Raw genomic sequence first — 18,538 nt, 5'->3', positions numbered from 1 at the left:
TGGGGGTTATGGAGCAACAATGTTTGAAGTTAGCTTGTTTCCACTAACCATACATTACAGTTTATCTGGATTTGGATGACATAAAAAGCTGAGGTTATTTATTTATTTTTTAAAAGGAAATGAAAGCTTGTGAACTACACAATTACAATGTAGGAGAAAGAGGGAGGATTGTTGGAGCCTGGGGAGAGGTTAGGTTTGTCCTCGTAATGCTAAACTATGGCTTACTTTAGTATTACGCCCAAACCACCCCACTTCAAATAAGTGGAAGGAAATCCTGGTGAATCAACATTTATATACAACATATATATATATATATATATATATATATATATATATATATATATATATATATATATATATATTTGAAGGAGAAACTGCAAATTAAAACTGGGATGAGAGAGGCAGTGATAACTTTGTCATAATCAAGCTGTCCCTAAAAGACTCTTTCAGACTTTCTAACACCATCATCTGCTTGAGCTTTAAATTTGCTCCATGTTCTGGCCTAGGCCCAACTTCAGACAATAGTCCCTTGGTCCATACATCACCATAGTGGGGGAATTGGCAGAAATCCAGACTGCCCAGGTCAGATCTGCACATCTGCTCAAATTTGCATTTCAATCCCGTTTTCCTCTTCATATGACTTTTAGATGCAAGCTAAATTGGATAGGTTTCATTAACAGAGGCCTTCCATGCAGACAGAACAGAAAATTGGAGCAAAGCAGCATTCAGTATTTGTGCGGGGTTTATTCCAGAGTGTATGCTATACTACGCTACGGTTTACACAAGTCTGAAGAAGAGGACTATATAACACTGTTCCCCCCCCCCCCCCCCGATCATTCAGTGGAGTCGGGGATGTCTCAGGGCTGAAAGAAAACACGAGGAGCAAGCACATAGTTAAAACAATCATCCTTTGTCCCATAAGCCATGGTTTAGTGGACTGCGATCATTATGTCTCAGCTCAGCCATACTCTCTGTGGTAGACAGAGGCTCCATTGGAAAGAGAACCAGCAGTGTCTGCATACTCTTGTAGCTATCTCCAAAATAGTTCAAATCAAATAAGTTATCTTTCAGGGCTTTGGGCTTTTTGCCCATTGGAAGCAATTGGTTGCCAGTTAGCCTCTGGGCCTGATTCAAGGTGTTTAAAGCCCTAAATGATCTAGGTCCTAAATATCTGAAATACCACCTCCTTCCCTACAGGACCCAATTGGGTAGTAAGAGGGGGCGGGCGGGAGGGAGTGGTCCTTCGTAGTTCCAGCCTCAGAAGTGCACATGGGGAGGCAGCCTGGGGGAGGGCATTCTCTGTGGCAGCCCCTAAGCTGTGCAACTTCACTATATAGTTCGCATCAAATGCTGAAAATGTACCTCATTACCCTGGCCTGGGACACCTGGGATGCATATTTTTTGTAACCCGGCCTATTTGTGTCATTGCAATTTGTTTTAAACTGTTTTAAATGTATTTTAAATTGTTGCGATGGGTCTTGGGACTTAGGGTGAGTAATACAACATTTTTTTTAAAAAAAATGTATTTTTATTTTTAAAGTGTGAATATGGCTTAAGGCAGGGATGGGCAACTTGCAGCACTAGAAAACATGAGACTAATTCCAAAAGCCCTGGGCATGTGATCAGGTCAGACCTGTGGTAAAAGTAATCTTTCCCATTCCCTGGCAGCCCTCAGAGTCGGGGGGTGGGGGTGGGTGGGTGCAGGGAGTGAGGAAAGATAAGGCAGCGACATGGGAACAAAAGGGGTGGCATCATCTACTTTGGACTCCCTCTGCACCCACTGCTGATTTTAGCCTCAGCACCAGTCAGCATGCAGCCCCATTACATCATAACCCCAAGGGAATGTTGACCTCAAAAGGAGAAGGAAAAAGACTGTCCGCCCTTGGCTCAAAGACTGGTTTTCGTGCAACACAAGTAAAACCGGCAGCATGCTGATCTGCATTGCGACTTAATCTAGTGGCGACCTGTGTGAGTCTTGTGAGCAAGTTAATTAACTCGTTCATTGTTCACACAACCAATCCTACGTCATTTTCCAACATTGCAGACAGTTGAAATGCTGTACACCTGTGTTCCCAATTAGCTAAGCATTGTAGACCCCGTTTTTCAAAAGCCAAGCCATGGACCCTCTACTTTTGAAAATGTTGATGTCTTTGTGGTAGTTTTTGTTATGTGAATGGTGTCCCCATGCGCTCCCAATGTGTCCCAGCGCAAAACCAGGCTGCGAGTCGCATGACCCACGCAAGAGCATGGCACCCAAAACCACATATTTTTTGGCACTGCGACCTCGCACAAGACACACGTCCAGCTGTGATTTCATGGGCTTTGGGGCGCTGTGCTCTCACAGAAGAACACAGCTCCCCAAAATGGGATGTTCCAGACAGTTGACGGTTATATGCCATACACACCCTGGGTGGGTTATGGAGACTCCCTGGGGTCTGCGGACCACCAGTTGGGAACTACTGCTGTATACAATATACAGTCACACCTCGGGTTACAGACGCTTCAGGTTGCGCACCGCACCAAACCCGGAAGTACCGGAACTGGTTACTTCCGGGTTTCGGTGCTTGCGCAGAAGTGCCGAATCGTGACCCGTGCATGCACACATGCCGCACTGCTGATTGTGAACACTGCAGGTTTTGAATGTGTTTCCCGCACGGATCATGTTCGCAACCCGAGCGTCCACTGTACTGGTTCACATGCAATGCTGGTTCACATGTAAGCTATGGCTGAACAAGAGGAGATTGCAGCCGCTATGCTCCTCCCTTGGCCCTGCTGCTTCTGTGAGCTAAGCCATGGTTTGACTTAGCTAGTTGCTCCAACATGGGCTTATGGTTCGTCTGGTACAAGACAAACCAGATGCCTCAGACAACATGCCGAGTCAATCCATGGATTAGCTCACAGCAGCAGCAGGTCCAGGGGAGCAGCAATGAGGCATCAGTTTCCTCTCTGGGAACCCTCATGCTGATGTGTTCTCACTGAACCATGTTTTGGCTTAGTATTACATGTGAACCAGCTCAATATCAGCAGTTCTAAAATGATCAAACCATGAAGCAAAAACATGAATGGCATGAGAAAGCATAAAATTGGTTTTCTGGCATCACAGTTCAGGACAGAATGAAGTACATCAGTGGGTTTAAGCATGCTTAATCCGTGCTGGTTTTGTAGCCTTTGTTCTCTAGGGATGGGGAAGCTTCATCTAGATCAGGGTTTCCCAAACTTAGGTCTCCAGCTGTTTTTGGACTACAGTTCCCATCATCCCTAGCTAGCAGGACTAGTGGTCAGGGATGATGGAAATTTTTGTCGAAAAACAGCTGGAGACCCAAGTTTGGGAAACCCTGGTCTTAGAGCATGAGAAGGTGGGCATTACTAAGACCCTAACTGATCTTTTCCCTCTGCCTTGTTGCTGGATATTGCAGTTGCTGGGGTGTTTTAAGTTCAGTTTCAATTGTGAGCGTTTTATTAGGCTTTGTTGTTTTGTACACCACTGTGTGCACCATGCTGGAAAGGTGGCAGGAGTGTGCATCCTCCGCTTCGTAAACAGTTGTCAGGTACATGCCTCCAGTCTGAGCTGGAGCAAACCCACGGCAGCTGCAGCCATTAGAAGCAATGGGCTGATGTTGCAGCAGTCATGTGCCAAGTACTCCCAAGCCGTTGGAATTGGACTACTATCTGCAAAAGCGTGTCCTGGGTGGTTGCAGTGGTGCAAGTTGGGACCCATTCTTCTGCTCGCTAAGGACTCGTCAATTTTACACTTTCTGGATATGGAGGAAACCACAGTTTCTTGCCTATTCAGATGCTGCCTTGCCTGCCTGTTCCTGGAAAGGCAGAATAGGGATGGGGCTTGAGAAGGCACAAAAAGGAAGGAAGGAAGACCATAAACGGAAGCTGGAAGTGGACAGGGACACACTACAAAGAATATAGAGGGAGTAACCTGTTGCAACATTAACAGGTTAGCTTGTGATTTGGAGAGAAACTGGAAGTGACACTGAACAGGTAGCCTTGCCATCATGGATGCTGAGAGGTCTGTTCCAATGCTTGGGCCAATTCAGGCCTTGGGATTGTAGAAATGATTGAGGAGGGTATAGAAGTCATCTTTCATGTCCCCCACCCCCCGCCGTCTCAGATTACTGGATCGTATCAGCTGCTGGGCTTGAACAATGCACAGTGCAATGATGTAACCTCATGCATTTTGTTTACCATGACATTGCAAGGCGGTGTGAGCAAACAGCCACAAAGCAGTGGCAGCTCTGTCTCTCTCACAGTACTTACTTAGCCCATCAGGCTACAACCCTAGGAGCATTACAGGTGAATGAGCCCCATTGAATTCACTGGGACTTGCTTCCAGGAAAATAAGCATAGGATCTTGGGATGCACAAGTTACAAAGCTAAGGAGTATGGGAACAGATATGCCAGTAAAGAGGCTTATGCAGTTTTTTTTAATGCAATAAATGCTATTTCTCCCTATACTTAAACATGTACCGTAGTTTGCCAACCCAAATGATCATGCTGCTTTTCAGCTGGTTGTGGGTGGGTCTTTTTTTGGGAGGGGGATTTCTCATTCTTCAACAAAGATTTAAAACAAACTAGGTATTTATAACCAGCAAAATTTGCTGTCCCTTATGTTTTTCTTGAACAAATAGAAGCAAGCTTTCCAAGTACATATAGTTTCACCAGACCAGTATTTATGCTTTTGGGTTATTTGTGCTTTTGTAACTATTTGGAAGTTTGAGAAACATTGAAATGAAATAGTGTTGGGTTTGGGGGCATTGATCTATTGAGGCATTTTGAATTGAGCGCCCCTTTAATACTGAGAATTCTGTTATGGGTAGGTAGACAGTTAAAAACTTAAAGGAACTTTTGCTGTGTCATGGGTTGCTTAAGCCAGCTTGTTTAAACTAACCAGAGTTTGTGATAAACCACGATCATTCATCCAGAAAACCAAGGTTCATGGAAAATGAAAGTAACAGCTGTTGAATGCACACAAGTCTGAGTATCATGGAACCTTCTTCCTGCTAAGGCATGTTTCACTAAACCAGGCATAGGCAAACTCAGCCCTCCAGATGTTTTGGGACTACAACTCCCATCATCCCTAGCTAACAGGACCAGTGGTCAAGGATGATGGGAGTTGTAGTCCCAAAACATCTGGAGGGCCAAGTTTGCCTATACCTGTACTAAACCATGGTTTAGCATGCTAGACCATGACTAATGCTTAATTGTCCTCCTGCTTCATATTCCCCATCACATAATAAAGCAAGCACACCAACGAGAGAGAGAGAGCAACCATCCCCTCCAGAAAAACAGATGGGAGAGTATCCTTTCCAAATGAGCCACTTCCATATCCTTGATTGACATAATTTGAAAATCCAGAGAATCTGGTTGACCTAGCTCAGCATTGTGGTTCCCTAGGCCCATCTGTAGATTAGCTGGATGCATATCTATGCAAAAGTGCAACTCTATTCAGGTGTTTTAATCCATCACTCGATGAGGGAGAGTAGGAGAGTATGCTAGCTCTTCCTGTCCCTGGATAACTTCTGAAACAAGCAGTCTTTCTGTTCATGCGAGCTTCCTAATACAGATTAGGACAAGCCTTCTCCCAAGGGAAGCCCATGCTGCTGCAAATAGGCCACTGCATTTATTTGCCTCAAAACATCTGGAGGGTGATGGGAACTGTGGAGCTAGCACAGCCATTCCCACTCTCCTTTTTTGCAATCCTAATTTTACAAGGACTAGAACACGCAACCAGGGCTAAGGTGCCACTAGGTGTAATAGGGTTTACCGCCAGGTAAGTGTGTGCAGGATTGCAAACGCCATCCGCCTGGAGGAAACAAAAAAATAAATAAATCAAACTTGTATTTGCAGCAAGCCTTGGCTGTCCAGCTAATCCCAAATAAAAATGTTTGGTGTGATTTTAAACTGCATCCAGGGGATCTGGGTTCGGTTCAGGGAATTTCGTTGGCACTAGGGCTGTCCTCCACTCACCATATGCTATTGCATCCATAAATAGTAATTATAATAGTAGCATTTCTAGTTCTAAAAAAAATCTGAATTGGCCTCTGGGCTCATGTACATAATAAAATTGCTTAATAAATAATTAACAAAACATAATGGATAAAACATTAAAAATGACATCACCAACTTCTGTCAGCCGACACCAACTACCCCTGGTCTTGATGTGATTACTCTTTCTGAAGGAAAGAGTTATTTTGTATAATATATCATATATATTTTTACTTTTTTAAAAAAGAAATTTTATAAGGCATTTTTCTACGACAACAGCACACAAGGTAATGGCAGTTCCTTGTGCCATATGATATCCTATGAAAATTACCTTGCATGCTGGGAAAATCTCCCTGTAAGAGAGTTTACACTGAGCTGCAGCTCTTTATTTACTAGATTTCGGCAAAATAACGATTCATTAATCTTCACTGTTATTGTCAGGATTTGACTTCTAGCTTCAGGCATTTGTTCTTGGAGGGAAATTGCCATGTTTTGTAAGATACCTCCCCCCTCCCCTTCTCTACCATTTCTGATTGCTGTTGCATTGTATTGGTGAAATTTCGTTGCTTTTGCCATGGCGTGTGAATGTTAGAGTAGGCTCCCTGCCAGTTTTGTGATCTGCTGCCTGCTTCAAAATGGAGGCAGGAAGGTATCCATTTTCATCAAGATGATGGGGATGTTTTGGTCTTCCTGACCATCTGGAGTAGAGAGGTCTTTAAAAAGTAGGAACATATATATTTTAAATATACAGATATCTGCATATATTAAAGTCGAATAAAATGCAAAAATAAAAATGCTGTCCATTAAACTGCTTTTTTTAAAAAAATGGCAACAAAGTCTGGGCATTTAATAACATTTTAAAAAATGATTTCTGCTTAAATCAAATCAAAGCAGGAAAATGAATAAGATTGTTTTTATTCCTTGTGAAGAGATGGCTAGAAAAACCTTTGTTGTATTAGTAAGCAAATGTTAAGTAAATTAGGTTTTTGGCATACTTGCTAAGTTTATTGTGCAGGCAAATGCGCTTAGTACTAAAAAGCAGGGTTTTCCCCCTAAAGTGCACGCATGCTGTCTTGGTGGTCTTGTGCCTATCCCAATTTTTAATGGTTCTTTTAAGTTTCTCAGCAAAGACCAAAGATCATAGGAGTTTAGCATCCCAGGATATGCTTGGTACTGCTTTCTCAATTTCATTTTTCAGTCATGGGAACAAATGGCTGATTTCCTAACTTCTCCCATTGTTCCTCTTCTCGTGTATGAAATCTGCATATTTCCACACAAAATAGCACTTTCAATGGTTTTGTAAAATTATGTTAAACTCCATGATGCACTCCATGATTCCACTGTGCATATGTTGGGCAGAGAGCTTGCAGCCAGGCAGACGTGGCAGATATCACTCATTTCAGCAGTGGGTTTCTTTTCTATGTTTACCCCACTTCAGAGACTCAAACCCCTTTAATGATGCCACTGAGTGTACCCCGCACTCTGGAGTACAGCCTGCCTGCACATCTGCATATGCTGAAACACACACACCAGATTTCTGTTTCTATTTTGTGGTTCCCGCAACTCCCACTCATATTTTTCCTCTGAGTTTTGTAAGAAGCTGCCCTTAACAAATGCCCTATGGGGGTCAGCCATGCCAGTCAGGGGCTGCATTCTCTCTCAGATAATAAATATGTGATTTGGTTGAAGCGCAAGTGCTAAGAAGGTCATGAGAGGGAGCTTCTTCCTCCCATAAAATCATAGAATTGTAGAGTTGGAAGGAACCGCAAGGAACATCTAGTCCAGGCATCCAGATGTTTTGGCCTACAACTCCCATGATCCCTAGCTAGCAGGACCAGTGGTCAGGGATGATGGGAATTGTAGTCCAAAACATCTGGAGGGCTGAAGGTTGGGGATGCCTGATCTAGTCCAACCCCCTGCATTGTAGGAATATGCAGTTGTGCAGTACAGGGATCGAACCTGCGAGCTTGGCACTATCAGCACCAGGCTCTGACCAACTGAGCTCCCGTCTGCATAATGCATGCTTAGCGGAATAGGATGGGGCAGAGCATAGAGATCTCCAGGGATGAGGAAGCAATCAAGAGAGATTTGAGGGCACACCTAGAACAGGTTGAAATCCTTTAGTGTAATGCAAGGCATCTTCATATCCAACCCATGCCTGGGTTGTACTGTTCTGACTGCTCACACGATTGAATGCTCCCCTGACTATATGAAATCTCCATAGAGCAAACCAGATACCAGGGAGAAGGGTAACCTAACCTAACCTTTTCTCCAGCATGTTAATTTTTCAGCAATGTGAGATCCCACCTGTACAGCCCAAACTCTAGTTTGCCACCTTAGTGTGAACCAGGCCTAAAACATTCTCTATTACAAATAGCTATGGTGTTTTTTTCCTATTTCAGTTTTAAATGAAGCACAGAGTTTAACGTTATGAAGTGGATTGTGCTGAATAAAGAATGGGGGGGGGGGAATCCCTTTTTTCACCCCTTTGTTTCAAGTGCAGTCATTCTTGGTGGCATACTAAATGCAATTCTTTTCTCCTCTCTTTCCACCGTAGGTTTATGCCCCTTCTGCAAGCACTGCCGACTACAATCGGGATTCACCAGGCTATCCATCCTCAAAACCAGCAGCCAGCACTTTTCCTAGTTCCTTCTTCATGCAAGGTAAGGTGGTGCCATTAATGAGAATTTGCTGTGCGTGCATTTTGAGAACCAGTAGGAAATGGGTCAAAAACAGCAGCCAGCTTACTAGGTGGGGTTCCCTTTCGAACTCATATGGCCACTGTATGAGCAGTGTTGGTTGCCAATTCGTTTCCAAGCCCAATTCAAGGTGATCACATTACTGTTTAAAACCCTAAACGACTTAGCCCCGAAATATTGTTGAAAGTCCTGGTTCTCCTTTTGAATACTGCAGGTCATTCATGCCTTCGATATTCCTCAGTTTTGAGGTTGAAATATCATGTACCCCAAGGCAAACTTGAACAGTTAAGCTTATGTCCTAAAATTAAAGCATTAAACTTCATGCACATTTTAGAAATTAATAAAGCTGAATAGCTTGCCTATTTGCTCCCTTTGTTATGTTTCTACGAAGTTATTCAGCCTCCCCTGTTGCTTTGAGAGACGACAGGACAATATGCTAGGCATATATATTTTTTCATTCATTTCAGCCCTACCTTTTTATTCACACTGGCATGCAATAACCTAAACAACCATATAAACAATGCAAATATTGTTGTTGTTTAGTTTGTCACTTGCCATAACCAAAATAAAATGCAAAAACGAAATATACGTAGTGAACGTATCCGTTAAGACAATACTGCACACTAAAAGTGTTTATCCACAATAATCAGTTATAAAGCAAGAAAATCCTTACTCGCCCAGCAGTGGGATTAACATCTATAATAACTGCAAAACCAGAACGGTATTATTGCCCAAATGCACAAATAAAAGAATGCACACGCATTAGAAACGTAAGCGTTAAGAGACAGCAGTTTCCAAAGATGGATGGAGCAATCCTAACTCAGCCTCAGTGACAATTGGAACTAGCACCTGCCAATCAGGGCAGAAGGTGGAGGTGGATTTTTAATGTGTCAGCTCCAGCAGATCCATCGCTAGCCCTGCTTCTCTCCACACCGCCCCCCCCCCCCGATATTTCCTCTTTCAGAGCTTTACACTGACTACCAATGGCAGGATTCCAATTCATGACAGCTCCCATCTTCAGTGGGCACAGCAGAGGCACCTGTAGCAGCATTTCTGCTGGCAGAGCCTGGCAGAGGGCCACCTCTTCTAAATCCTAATCTCTAGCAGCATGGATTAGGATTTAGGATTGTTCCCTACAGCCGCATAAAAGCAGTTAGAATTGCCCATCAAATGCCTGTCTGGATACATTTTTTCCACGGGCCCATCTACAAGCAGAAAGAGAGCCTCTAATATTTTCCCAGAGAGGGCATTCCAAAGGTGTGATGCCACCACAGAAAAGGCCCCGCCTCCAGGGCTCTTCTATCATACTTCCATCCAAAGATTGTAAAGGTGGTCAAAATATGTCCTCTGCTCATTCATATGTCAACTTTTGTCTGTCTTTCTTTATTAATTAAAAAAATGAAACAGGTACAATATTCACTTTATTGAATAAATGTCATGGAAACGCTCCAGTTCACCATGTGAACAGTGCCTGAATATGAAGGAATTCCATATTGTTTAGATATGTAATTTTAGATGCTTTAATTATAGTATGGATGGTATTTATGAAGTTGTGTGACTCCTTTGGGAGGAAGGGTCGCATAGAAATTTTAATAACACCCTATTTTAAGCTCTTTTACCCTAGCAAAAATGTGTAACAATATAGGTCGTAGGTATTTAGGATTTAGATAAAGATAGCACAACAAACTATAGGAAAGTCTTTGCACATAAGACCTATGACTAATTGGTGGTGATTCAAAAGATGTCATTTGCTTTTCTCTGGAGCAAACTTTTTTTTAAAATCATGAGCACATGATTAAATTATATAAAATTATATATATAATTATTATATAAAATTAGTGTAGCCCTTGGGAAGCAAAAGGGTGATACATAGCTCTTCCCATTTGCGATTGCTATCTTTTAACGTAAACTGCTACCCAACACAGCAGAGCATTAGGTGTGCACCAGACCTTATTAGAATGCTAATTTTAACATTTACTGGAAACACAACACCAGAATGTTAGATAACCAAGCCTTCAGAGAAGCCTATTTTTCTTTTCTGTTTTACAGACGGTCATCACAGCAGTGATCCGTGGAGCTCCTCCAGTGGGATGAATCAGCCTGGTTATGGTGGAATGCTGGGCAATTCTTCTCATATTCCACAGTCCAGTAGCTATTGCAGTCTTCATCCTCATGACCGCTTGGTAAGCCTATGAGTGGATTTCAGCATCACGCTATATAACGTATGTTCCATCTGCGCAAACATTTCATTTTGTCAGATGGAATGCTCCCCCCTCTCCTCCCCCCACACGCTGATATTTGTTTTGGGGGGGGGGGTTGATCTCCCAACTCCCTTCCCCTTGCCAATATTGAGGGCCATTTCAGAGAGGAACAGAGGAAAGCCCTGTTGCGCGAGCATCATTCTATGTGCGTGTGTGAGAGTGCTGTTCTGAAAATGGCATCTTCTACTACTTTTTTTTTAAAAAACCCCAACAACATTCATTTGAAAATTAGAAGGGAAAGAAAATGTTGGTAACATTTTCATGGAAGACATGCGGGGCTTTTGTTGTGCTCATGCTATTTCTGAGGTGGGCGAGAGGGTTTGTGAATGTCTTTTTTCCCTGTTCTACAAACTATCAATCTAGTGGTCATCATTCTGTAGCCTTTCAAGTTGTCTACACGTCCTGAAAACTCCATGATGCCCTGAAGTGTGTTTCCCTGTAAGTGCAGAAAGGAGAAGAACATTATTTTTAACACAATTAAGCCTTTATTCTTTTCTTTTTACTTATAAATAGTGTGGGGTTTTTTAATTTTTGGGGTAAAGGTAAAAGGAAGGGCTTCCCTAAAAAATAAAATCAATAAGCGCACTAATCCTAGGCACTCAGTAGCCAGCCTTGTCAGCTTCCCATGCTTCAGTTAAAGCCCAGGAGAAGACAGCAAGAGGTAACTCCTCCTACAGGGCTTTTTCAGATCAGGAAGTGTGGGCAGCTAGGGAGGCTGCAAAACACTGGAGAAAAGTATAACAGAAAGGAAAAACACAAACCCCAGCCTCAGCCACCCTACAACGATAAGGTAAGCTCAAATCACACTCACAGGAGTTCTGAAGAATTTCTGAAGCACCCTGCAAATGAAACAGCCTCTTTCATTGTAGGAAGAAAACTTTTCATAAGCTGGGGGGGGGGAGTTTCAGTTCACCGCTGGTGCATTTGTGCGACACAAATATAGAAGACACCATTTTACAGAATTGGCACACGTACCCAGTAGGAGACATCATGGTAGGGCGGTGATGCTCACCTGACCTCCCAACAGCTGAGTCACTGTTGCTTACTGGGAGGGAGAGGGGCAAGGCGGTGAGGGGGTTGGCGGTGAGGGGGTTGGCGCATTGCAAAAGTACCAGCAGGAGTGCCAGATTGGCTCTGCTGGTGCATTTGCACTGCGCCAACTTCCCTGCCGTCTACCCCTCCCCGTCTACTTTCTGGTAAGCAACAGAGACTCAGCTGTTGTGAGGTCAGGTGAACATCACGCCACCATGCCATGTACCACTGCACATACCCATGCAATGGAAAGGCCTGTTCTGTGCATTCCTTTGCTAATTTTATTTTTATTTCCAGTGGGGATTTTTAAAAAGAAAGAAGAAGTTTGGTTCCCTGGTAGGTCCTGAAAGGGAAAGGGTGCTATTAGTAGGGTTTGTAGATAAAAAGGTAATAAATAGCATGGGGAAGGCTGTTTATAAATAGAACAAATAAACTTTCAATCTCTGTGCTATCATAGCCATCTAACTTACTTCAAGGCAAAAGAGCTTCTAATTGCATACCGAGAAGGAGTGTTGTTGGAAACTGCTGCCAGTTTGAGCTGGTGTGTGTGTTTTTGCACACTGCTTTGAACAGTAAAGATCATTCATTCATTCATCTGGAGCATTTGTGCCCCACTCTTCAGTCAACAGGCTCCCAGAGTGGCTTACATGCAGTCAATTAAAACAAATCAGTCACTGCCTGCAGGCTTACAATCTAAAACAACAACACACAAGGGAGAAGGGACAGGGAGGGAAGACGAAAAAATCAAACTCAGGCACCTGTACTTAAACAATTCTTCTTATAATGAACAGCTGGCACAATTCAGGGGTAGGAAGTACCTGATACAGCTGGTCTTTTGGCAGAGCTGATGGAATGAGCCCTGCTTCCCAGCTCCCTCACTGAGGCAGCCTGATGGTATGGCTGCTCCCAGGTGACAATTGAGGGAGAGGAGGCCTGATGGAGCTGGTCTGTCACAGCAGAGCAGTTCCATGAGTGGGAGAAGGAGCCAGGGGGCAGAACCTTCCTGGAAAATCCATGCAGATCTTCCAATTTCCAGCATAACAACAGGTATCTTCAACGTTTTGAGAACCCAGGACCCACTTTTAACGTGTAAACATGCATTTGGGGACCCATTTCTAAATCCTTTACCATGTATTTACATGGTGGTAGTGTGCCTGTTGCAACCCACCTTGGATAAGGCCACGACCCACCAGTTGAAGACCAGTGTGTTAAGCTACGCAAGAGAAGAAAGAAGAAAAACACTCAATACGAATCAACCTACTTTTTGCACATAACTTCTTTTTGACATTCCTCAACTGTGGTTGACAGAAACAGGTTGCTGGGTGGGGCGAAGCCATTGCACTAGGTTCTTGGAAGCTGGGTCTCTGTTCCTTACTGAGAGGGGAGGTGGCAGGGAGGTAGGCATGGTGCAGGTGCACTAACAGGAGATGCAGAGTGGCTCAGCTGGTGCATTAACACCATGTAACCCTCCTACCAGGAAACCAGTGTAGCAGCTCTAACCCAGCTACAGAGCCAACCTGGTGCCCTTCAGATATTTTGGACTACAACTACCATCAGCCCCAGGCTAGCACTGGGAGCTGTAGTCCAAAACATCTGGAAGGCACTAGGTTGGGGAAGGCTGCCCTAACACAATGCTAAATCATCCTTGCGAATTTTGGACATGATGCAGCTGAAGTTTAACCCCCTTTTATATCCCACTGGTTCACTGGGGCTGAAATCCCAGAAGCATTGACGAGGCAACAAACTCTACTGAGCATAGTGGATCTTGCTCCCAAGTAAACATGGATTGGATTGGATTGCACTGCACTGCACAAGAGTTAGGTGCATGCTTAATTCTCTTCCACCAAATTCAACAGGACTTGAAAGTGCTTTGACAAATAGGTTTGAGTTTAGCTGGATCACACATCATTTAAATTTGTTGCAAGTCATGGGCGTATATCTTTGTTGATGTCTCTTAGAGTTTATTTTTATATTGCGGCTTTGAGCATGCAACCACCTTGGGATAGAGTGGAATAGAAATAAATATTTGTAAACATCTCATGTCTTCAAAATGGAACATGACAAACATTTCTATTGTTTATGCTGCCCATCTGTTGTATATGGGATAAGAGTAGTCTCTGGGATGTGAGGCTACAAAAGCCCATATATTTATATGTTCTAGTCCTCTGCATACAGGAGGGTACGTCTACGGTGGGATTCACCTAGCGACCTCTAATGTCCGGTGTCCCACACTGATGGAGAGCACCAGATCTGGGAACTTTATATCAAACAATGGCATAGGAATGGCTCTCTGGTGAACTCCCTACAGAAGGCTGAACTAGTGCTCTGTAGGACTTTTGGTTCTTTCCATAGTGTCTTCCACCAGCAGTCTTTCCAGGCTCATCGCCAGAAATTTCATGGTGAAGTAGGTGTGTGCATTTGTGCTTACCATTGCAAGTGAGTCTGAAATGGTGAAACCCCAATAAAATCTGATATATGTAATAATTATTTAATTGAACCGCATAGGAAGAGGGAGGTTGGGGCATGTCTAAAGGAGACTAGGCTCACACAGGCAGCCTGCAGAGCCCCATGTCCTTTCATCTGCAGCATGCCCTGCTGTGAGATGTGTGTGCATTATTATATCATATATCTTAATGAATATATATCTGCTCAGAAAGCTGTGACCCACACGTTTTAAAGAAAGTTGAAGTGATCCAAATGCAGAGGTCCAGCTGTTAATGTGCTCTTCTGCTGACTGAAATGTGCTCTCGTTATGCTTTCTACCACAGAGCTACCCATCACACTCCTCAGCAGACATCAATTCCAGTCTTCCTCCAATGTCCACTTTCCATCGCAGTGGCACAACCCATTACAGTGCTTCTTCCTGCACACCACCCGCAAATGGGACAGATAGCATAATGGGTGAGTTGACAAGCTGTTTTCATGCTTGAGGAATCTCAAGCTTCTCTTTGATTCCCACAAGATTCTGCAAGAGGGAAGGGGCAATGTTTCATCAGTTGTGTCATCAGAAAGGATTGCTTCTCTATGCTTTTCGAATATATTATGACTAAAACGGTGTAGGTGGTTAAAGTCCTTGCTGCACAGATGCCTGCACAAGGCTCACCTCTTGTCAAGTTCTTTGGAACTAGAATTTCATCTCTACATACTACAAGCACAGCCACTTGCCTTATTATTTCCCCATTATTTTCCCTTCCCTCCCAAAAAAGTGTTTGCTTTATTCAAGTTACGGATATGCCTTAAAAAATTACATGCACAATGAGTTTTCTCTCTGGACGAGAGAAACTTTCACAGACCATGGGTATCAACAGCTGATGTCCTAAAGAGCTGTGAACATAACAGTTCCAGTTTCCTGAGTGGATCATGTGAGGATATTAACTGAAAACGATGCTTAAGTCTGTGCAGAGCATTACCCATGTGTTTTCAAAGGTTCAAAGCTATGTGGCATTCAGTCAGCCACTTACCAGAAGAGATTTAATGCAGCATATGCTAAAGATTACTCCAGAATATCTCCGTCATTCATGTATTAATCCTGCTTTCTACTCTCACTTTAAATGACATGTTTGAATGACATGACGCATGGCAGTATGTGGCTTTTTTAGTGGAAACATTATGTGTGCTTTCCCTTGAGGCCTTGGTTTTACTGTGATTTTATTATTAGAACAGTCACATAATACTGCACTTGATTTTTATTTTTTTACAAGCGTGTTAAGCTTCCAGTGCAGTGGGGTGATAAACTGTCATATGGCACAGGAGGGACATGAATTTTTATCCTGCTGTGTCAGTACTTCTTATCTTAGGAAGAGTGAAAATATCAAATTGACCCAAGTTTCCGTTCTCTTTCTTAAGTCTTATAACCATAACTTTTGTGCAACTCAGAGATTTGTGTTCCATCCAGGAAGTTGATGCCGGGTTGTAAGAGTTTTGCTTGTTAACTCACAGTAACTGCTTTATCAAAAAAATAATTCTTTGGCTCAACTAAACCATGAGAACAGAATATTGGACTGGGTAGGCCTTGGTCTGATCCAGCAGAGATCTTATTATACTCTTAATCAGAGTCACTTTTAGGTTGCATCAACATTGTTTACTCTGTTAACATTTTACATGCCTGAGAAGGTTGCAGTCTGAGACCAGATTTCATAGTGAGATGTTTGGGTTGGTTTTTACATAATCCTGGCATTAGTAGTATTAAATTTATATAGTCTACCCATCATATGCCGAATGGCTTCCAAGCTGTTTACGGGTATAAGATCAATTGTAAAATCCATTCCTAATTCAAGAACACAACAAAATAATTCCATCAATGCATTAAAGGCACCCACAATCAAAATATCTAATAAAACAAACTGGTTGAAAAGCATCATAATTAAAATGGTTAAGAAACAGTTTCAATGCCTAAACCAAGTGTTCCTTCAAAAGCTGGTGGAATGTCAATACTTATGGGGCTTCTGGTATTTCAGCAAGGAACATATCAAGTAAAGTGGTACCTTGGTTTTCGAGCATCCCGGAAGCTGAACATTTAGGTTTTCGAACACCGAAAACCCAGAAGTAAATGCTTCCGTTTTCGAATGAGTCTCAGAAGTCAAACGGCTTCCACTGCGTATTTTTCAATTTTCTCCACTGAAATTGAAATTATCCCTTTGCGCCTCGGTTTTCAAATGTTTCAGAAGCCGAATAGTCTTCCAGAATGGATTATGTTTGAAAACTGAGGTACCACTGTACTTAGTAAGGTAAAGGTACCCCTGCCCGTACGGGCCAGTCTTGCCAGACTCTAGGGTTGTGCGCTCATCTCACACTATAGGCCGGGAGCCAGTGCTGTCCGCAGACACTCCCGGGTCACGTGGCCAGCATGACAAGCTGCATCTGGCGAGCCAGCGCAGCACACGGAACGCCGTTTACCTTCCTGCTGGTAAGCGGTCCCTATTTATCTACTTGCACCCGGAGGTGCTTTCGAACTGCTAGGTTGGCAGGCGCTGGGACCGAACGACGGGAGTGCACCCCGCCGCTGGGATTCGAACCGCCGACCATGCGATCGGCAAGTCCTAGGTGCTGAGGTTTTACCCACAGCACCACCCGCGTCCCTGTACTTACTTATACATAATACTGGCATATACCAGATACTTACATCCTAAAAAATCCTAAAAAGATTTGTGTCAGAGCTCTTCCAAAAATTAGTTAGGCCTTGATGGACTACATGGAATTGGCGGAAATGACTGGCAGAATCCGAGACCAGGGAGAAGAGTCGGTGGAAGAAGATTTGAAGAGATTTAAAGACTATTTGCAGAAATATTGTAAAATTAATGAATGTTAAAATGATGTTGGATTGAAATTAAGTGGCATTAGCAACAAGGTCAATAAGAATATGTAAAAATGGATTGATAATGGATGAAAACATATAGCTATAATATGTTAAGATATAGAGTTAAGATAAATGAAAGAGGGTAAGGATTTGCTGAATTGACTATGTAAACGGGAATACAAAAAAGGGAGGTGTGAGGAGGTCAAGGAAACAAGCAAATGAGCTTAAAGATATTAAAAAATGGATTTGTTTTTTTAAAAAAACAAAAAACAAAAATTAGTTAGGCCTTCTCCCTCAAAATGGAGGTGCCCAAAGTGGCTCAGGTGAACCATAAAAGCAACCATTAAGAAGGCATTAAATGCCATCAGGTGGGAACAAATCTATAATATAGGAAGGTTGCCATGAAACTCAAAGCTTAGCAAATCTAAAAAGAGCTAGGACTGAATAAAATCAAGCCTCTTTATTCATATCTTACTAATGTAATACCTTATTATCAATATCATTAAAACATAGTACAGTGGTACCTCGGTTTACAAACTTAATCTGTCCCAGAAGTCCATTCTTAAACTGAAACCGTTCTTAAACCGAGGCGCACTTTCCCTAAAGAGACCTCCTGCCGCCAGTGCCCTTCCACTGTTCGGATTCTATTCTTAGACCAAGGTAAAGTTCACAAACCAGGATACTACTTCTGGTTTTCCGGAGTTCATAAACCGAATAGTTCATAAACAGAGCTGTTCTTAAACCAAGGTACCACTGTACAATAAAAAACAAGGTCAAATGCACCTGTTGAGAATCAAAATTGAAATAAACAAAATCAGTTAAGATTCTGAAGCATGTTATAAATGATCATAGTTGAATTGTTCATTGCACTCTTCAACCCCTCCCAAAGGCCTGGGACGGATTATTCAGTAATTCACTAAAAAGCCATATCCTCAGGCCATGATGGAAGACTGGCAGTAGGGAAGCAACAGAATGGTTGTGACAGAGAAAATGCTCTAACAACACATTCCCATCAAACCTTCACACAAGAGGCCTCACCAGAGGACCATAAGAGAACAGGCAGATTCATAAACAAACATATATGGGGTTGGGGGGACAGGAAAGGGACAATCCTTTAGATACTATGCCAGAAATGTGCAGGATTAATCACTATATCATCCCTTACAGTTATATCCTCATGGAGAATGGCTGAGTCCCTTCCCAAATACGTTCAACTTCTTAATATGTCATTGCTGTGTGGTCCTGATCCTTGA

The 18,538-nt window shown here is 42.8% G+C and overlaps 1 protein-coding gene across 18 annotated transcripts in view; it reads left to right on the top strand.

Moving 5' to 3' along the window:
- TCF4 (transcription factor 4) overlaps positions 1–18,538 on the top strand; it is a 339,025-nt gene that overhangs the window by 272,302 nt on the left and 48,185 nt on the right. For all 18 annotated transcript variants that reach the window (XR_014539543.1, XR_014539544.1, XR_014539545.1 and 15 more), the window contains 3 exons: positions 8,555–8,660; positions 10,746–10,879; positions 14,758–14,890. Coding sequence is in view for 15 of the 18 variants with exons in the window: in XM_083575633.1 (XP_083431759.1) it covers positions 8,555–8,660; positions 10,746–10,879; positions 14,758–14,890 (373 nt within the window). In the remaining 3 variants the exon portion in view is untranslated. The remainder of the gene's footprint in view (positions 1–8,554; positions 8,661–10,745; positions 10,880–14,757; positions 14,891–18,538) is intronic.

This window comes from Podarcis filfolensis, assembly GCF_964270895.1.
Source record: "Podarcis filfolensis genome assembly, chromosome: 11".
In the NCBI taxonomy this organism is placed as follows: Eukaryota; Metazoa; Chordata; class Lepidosauria; order Squamata; family Lacertidae; genus Podarcis; species Podarcis filfolensis.
This window is presented reverse-complemented; position numbering and strand designations above follow the sequence as displayed.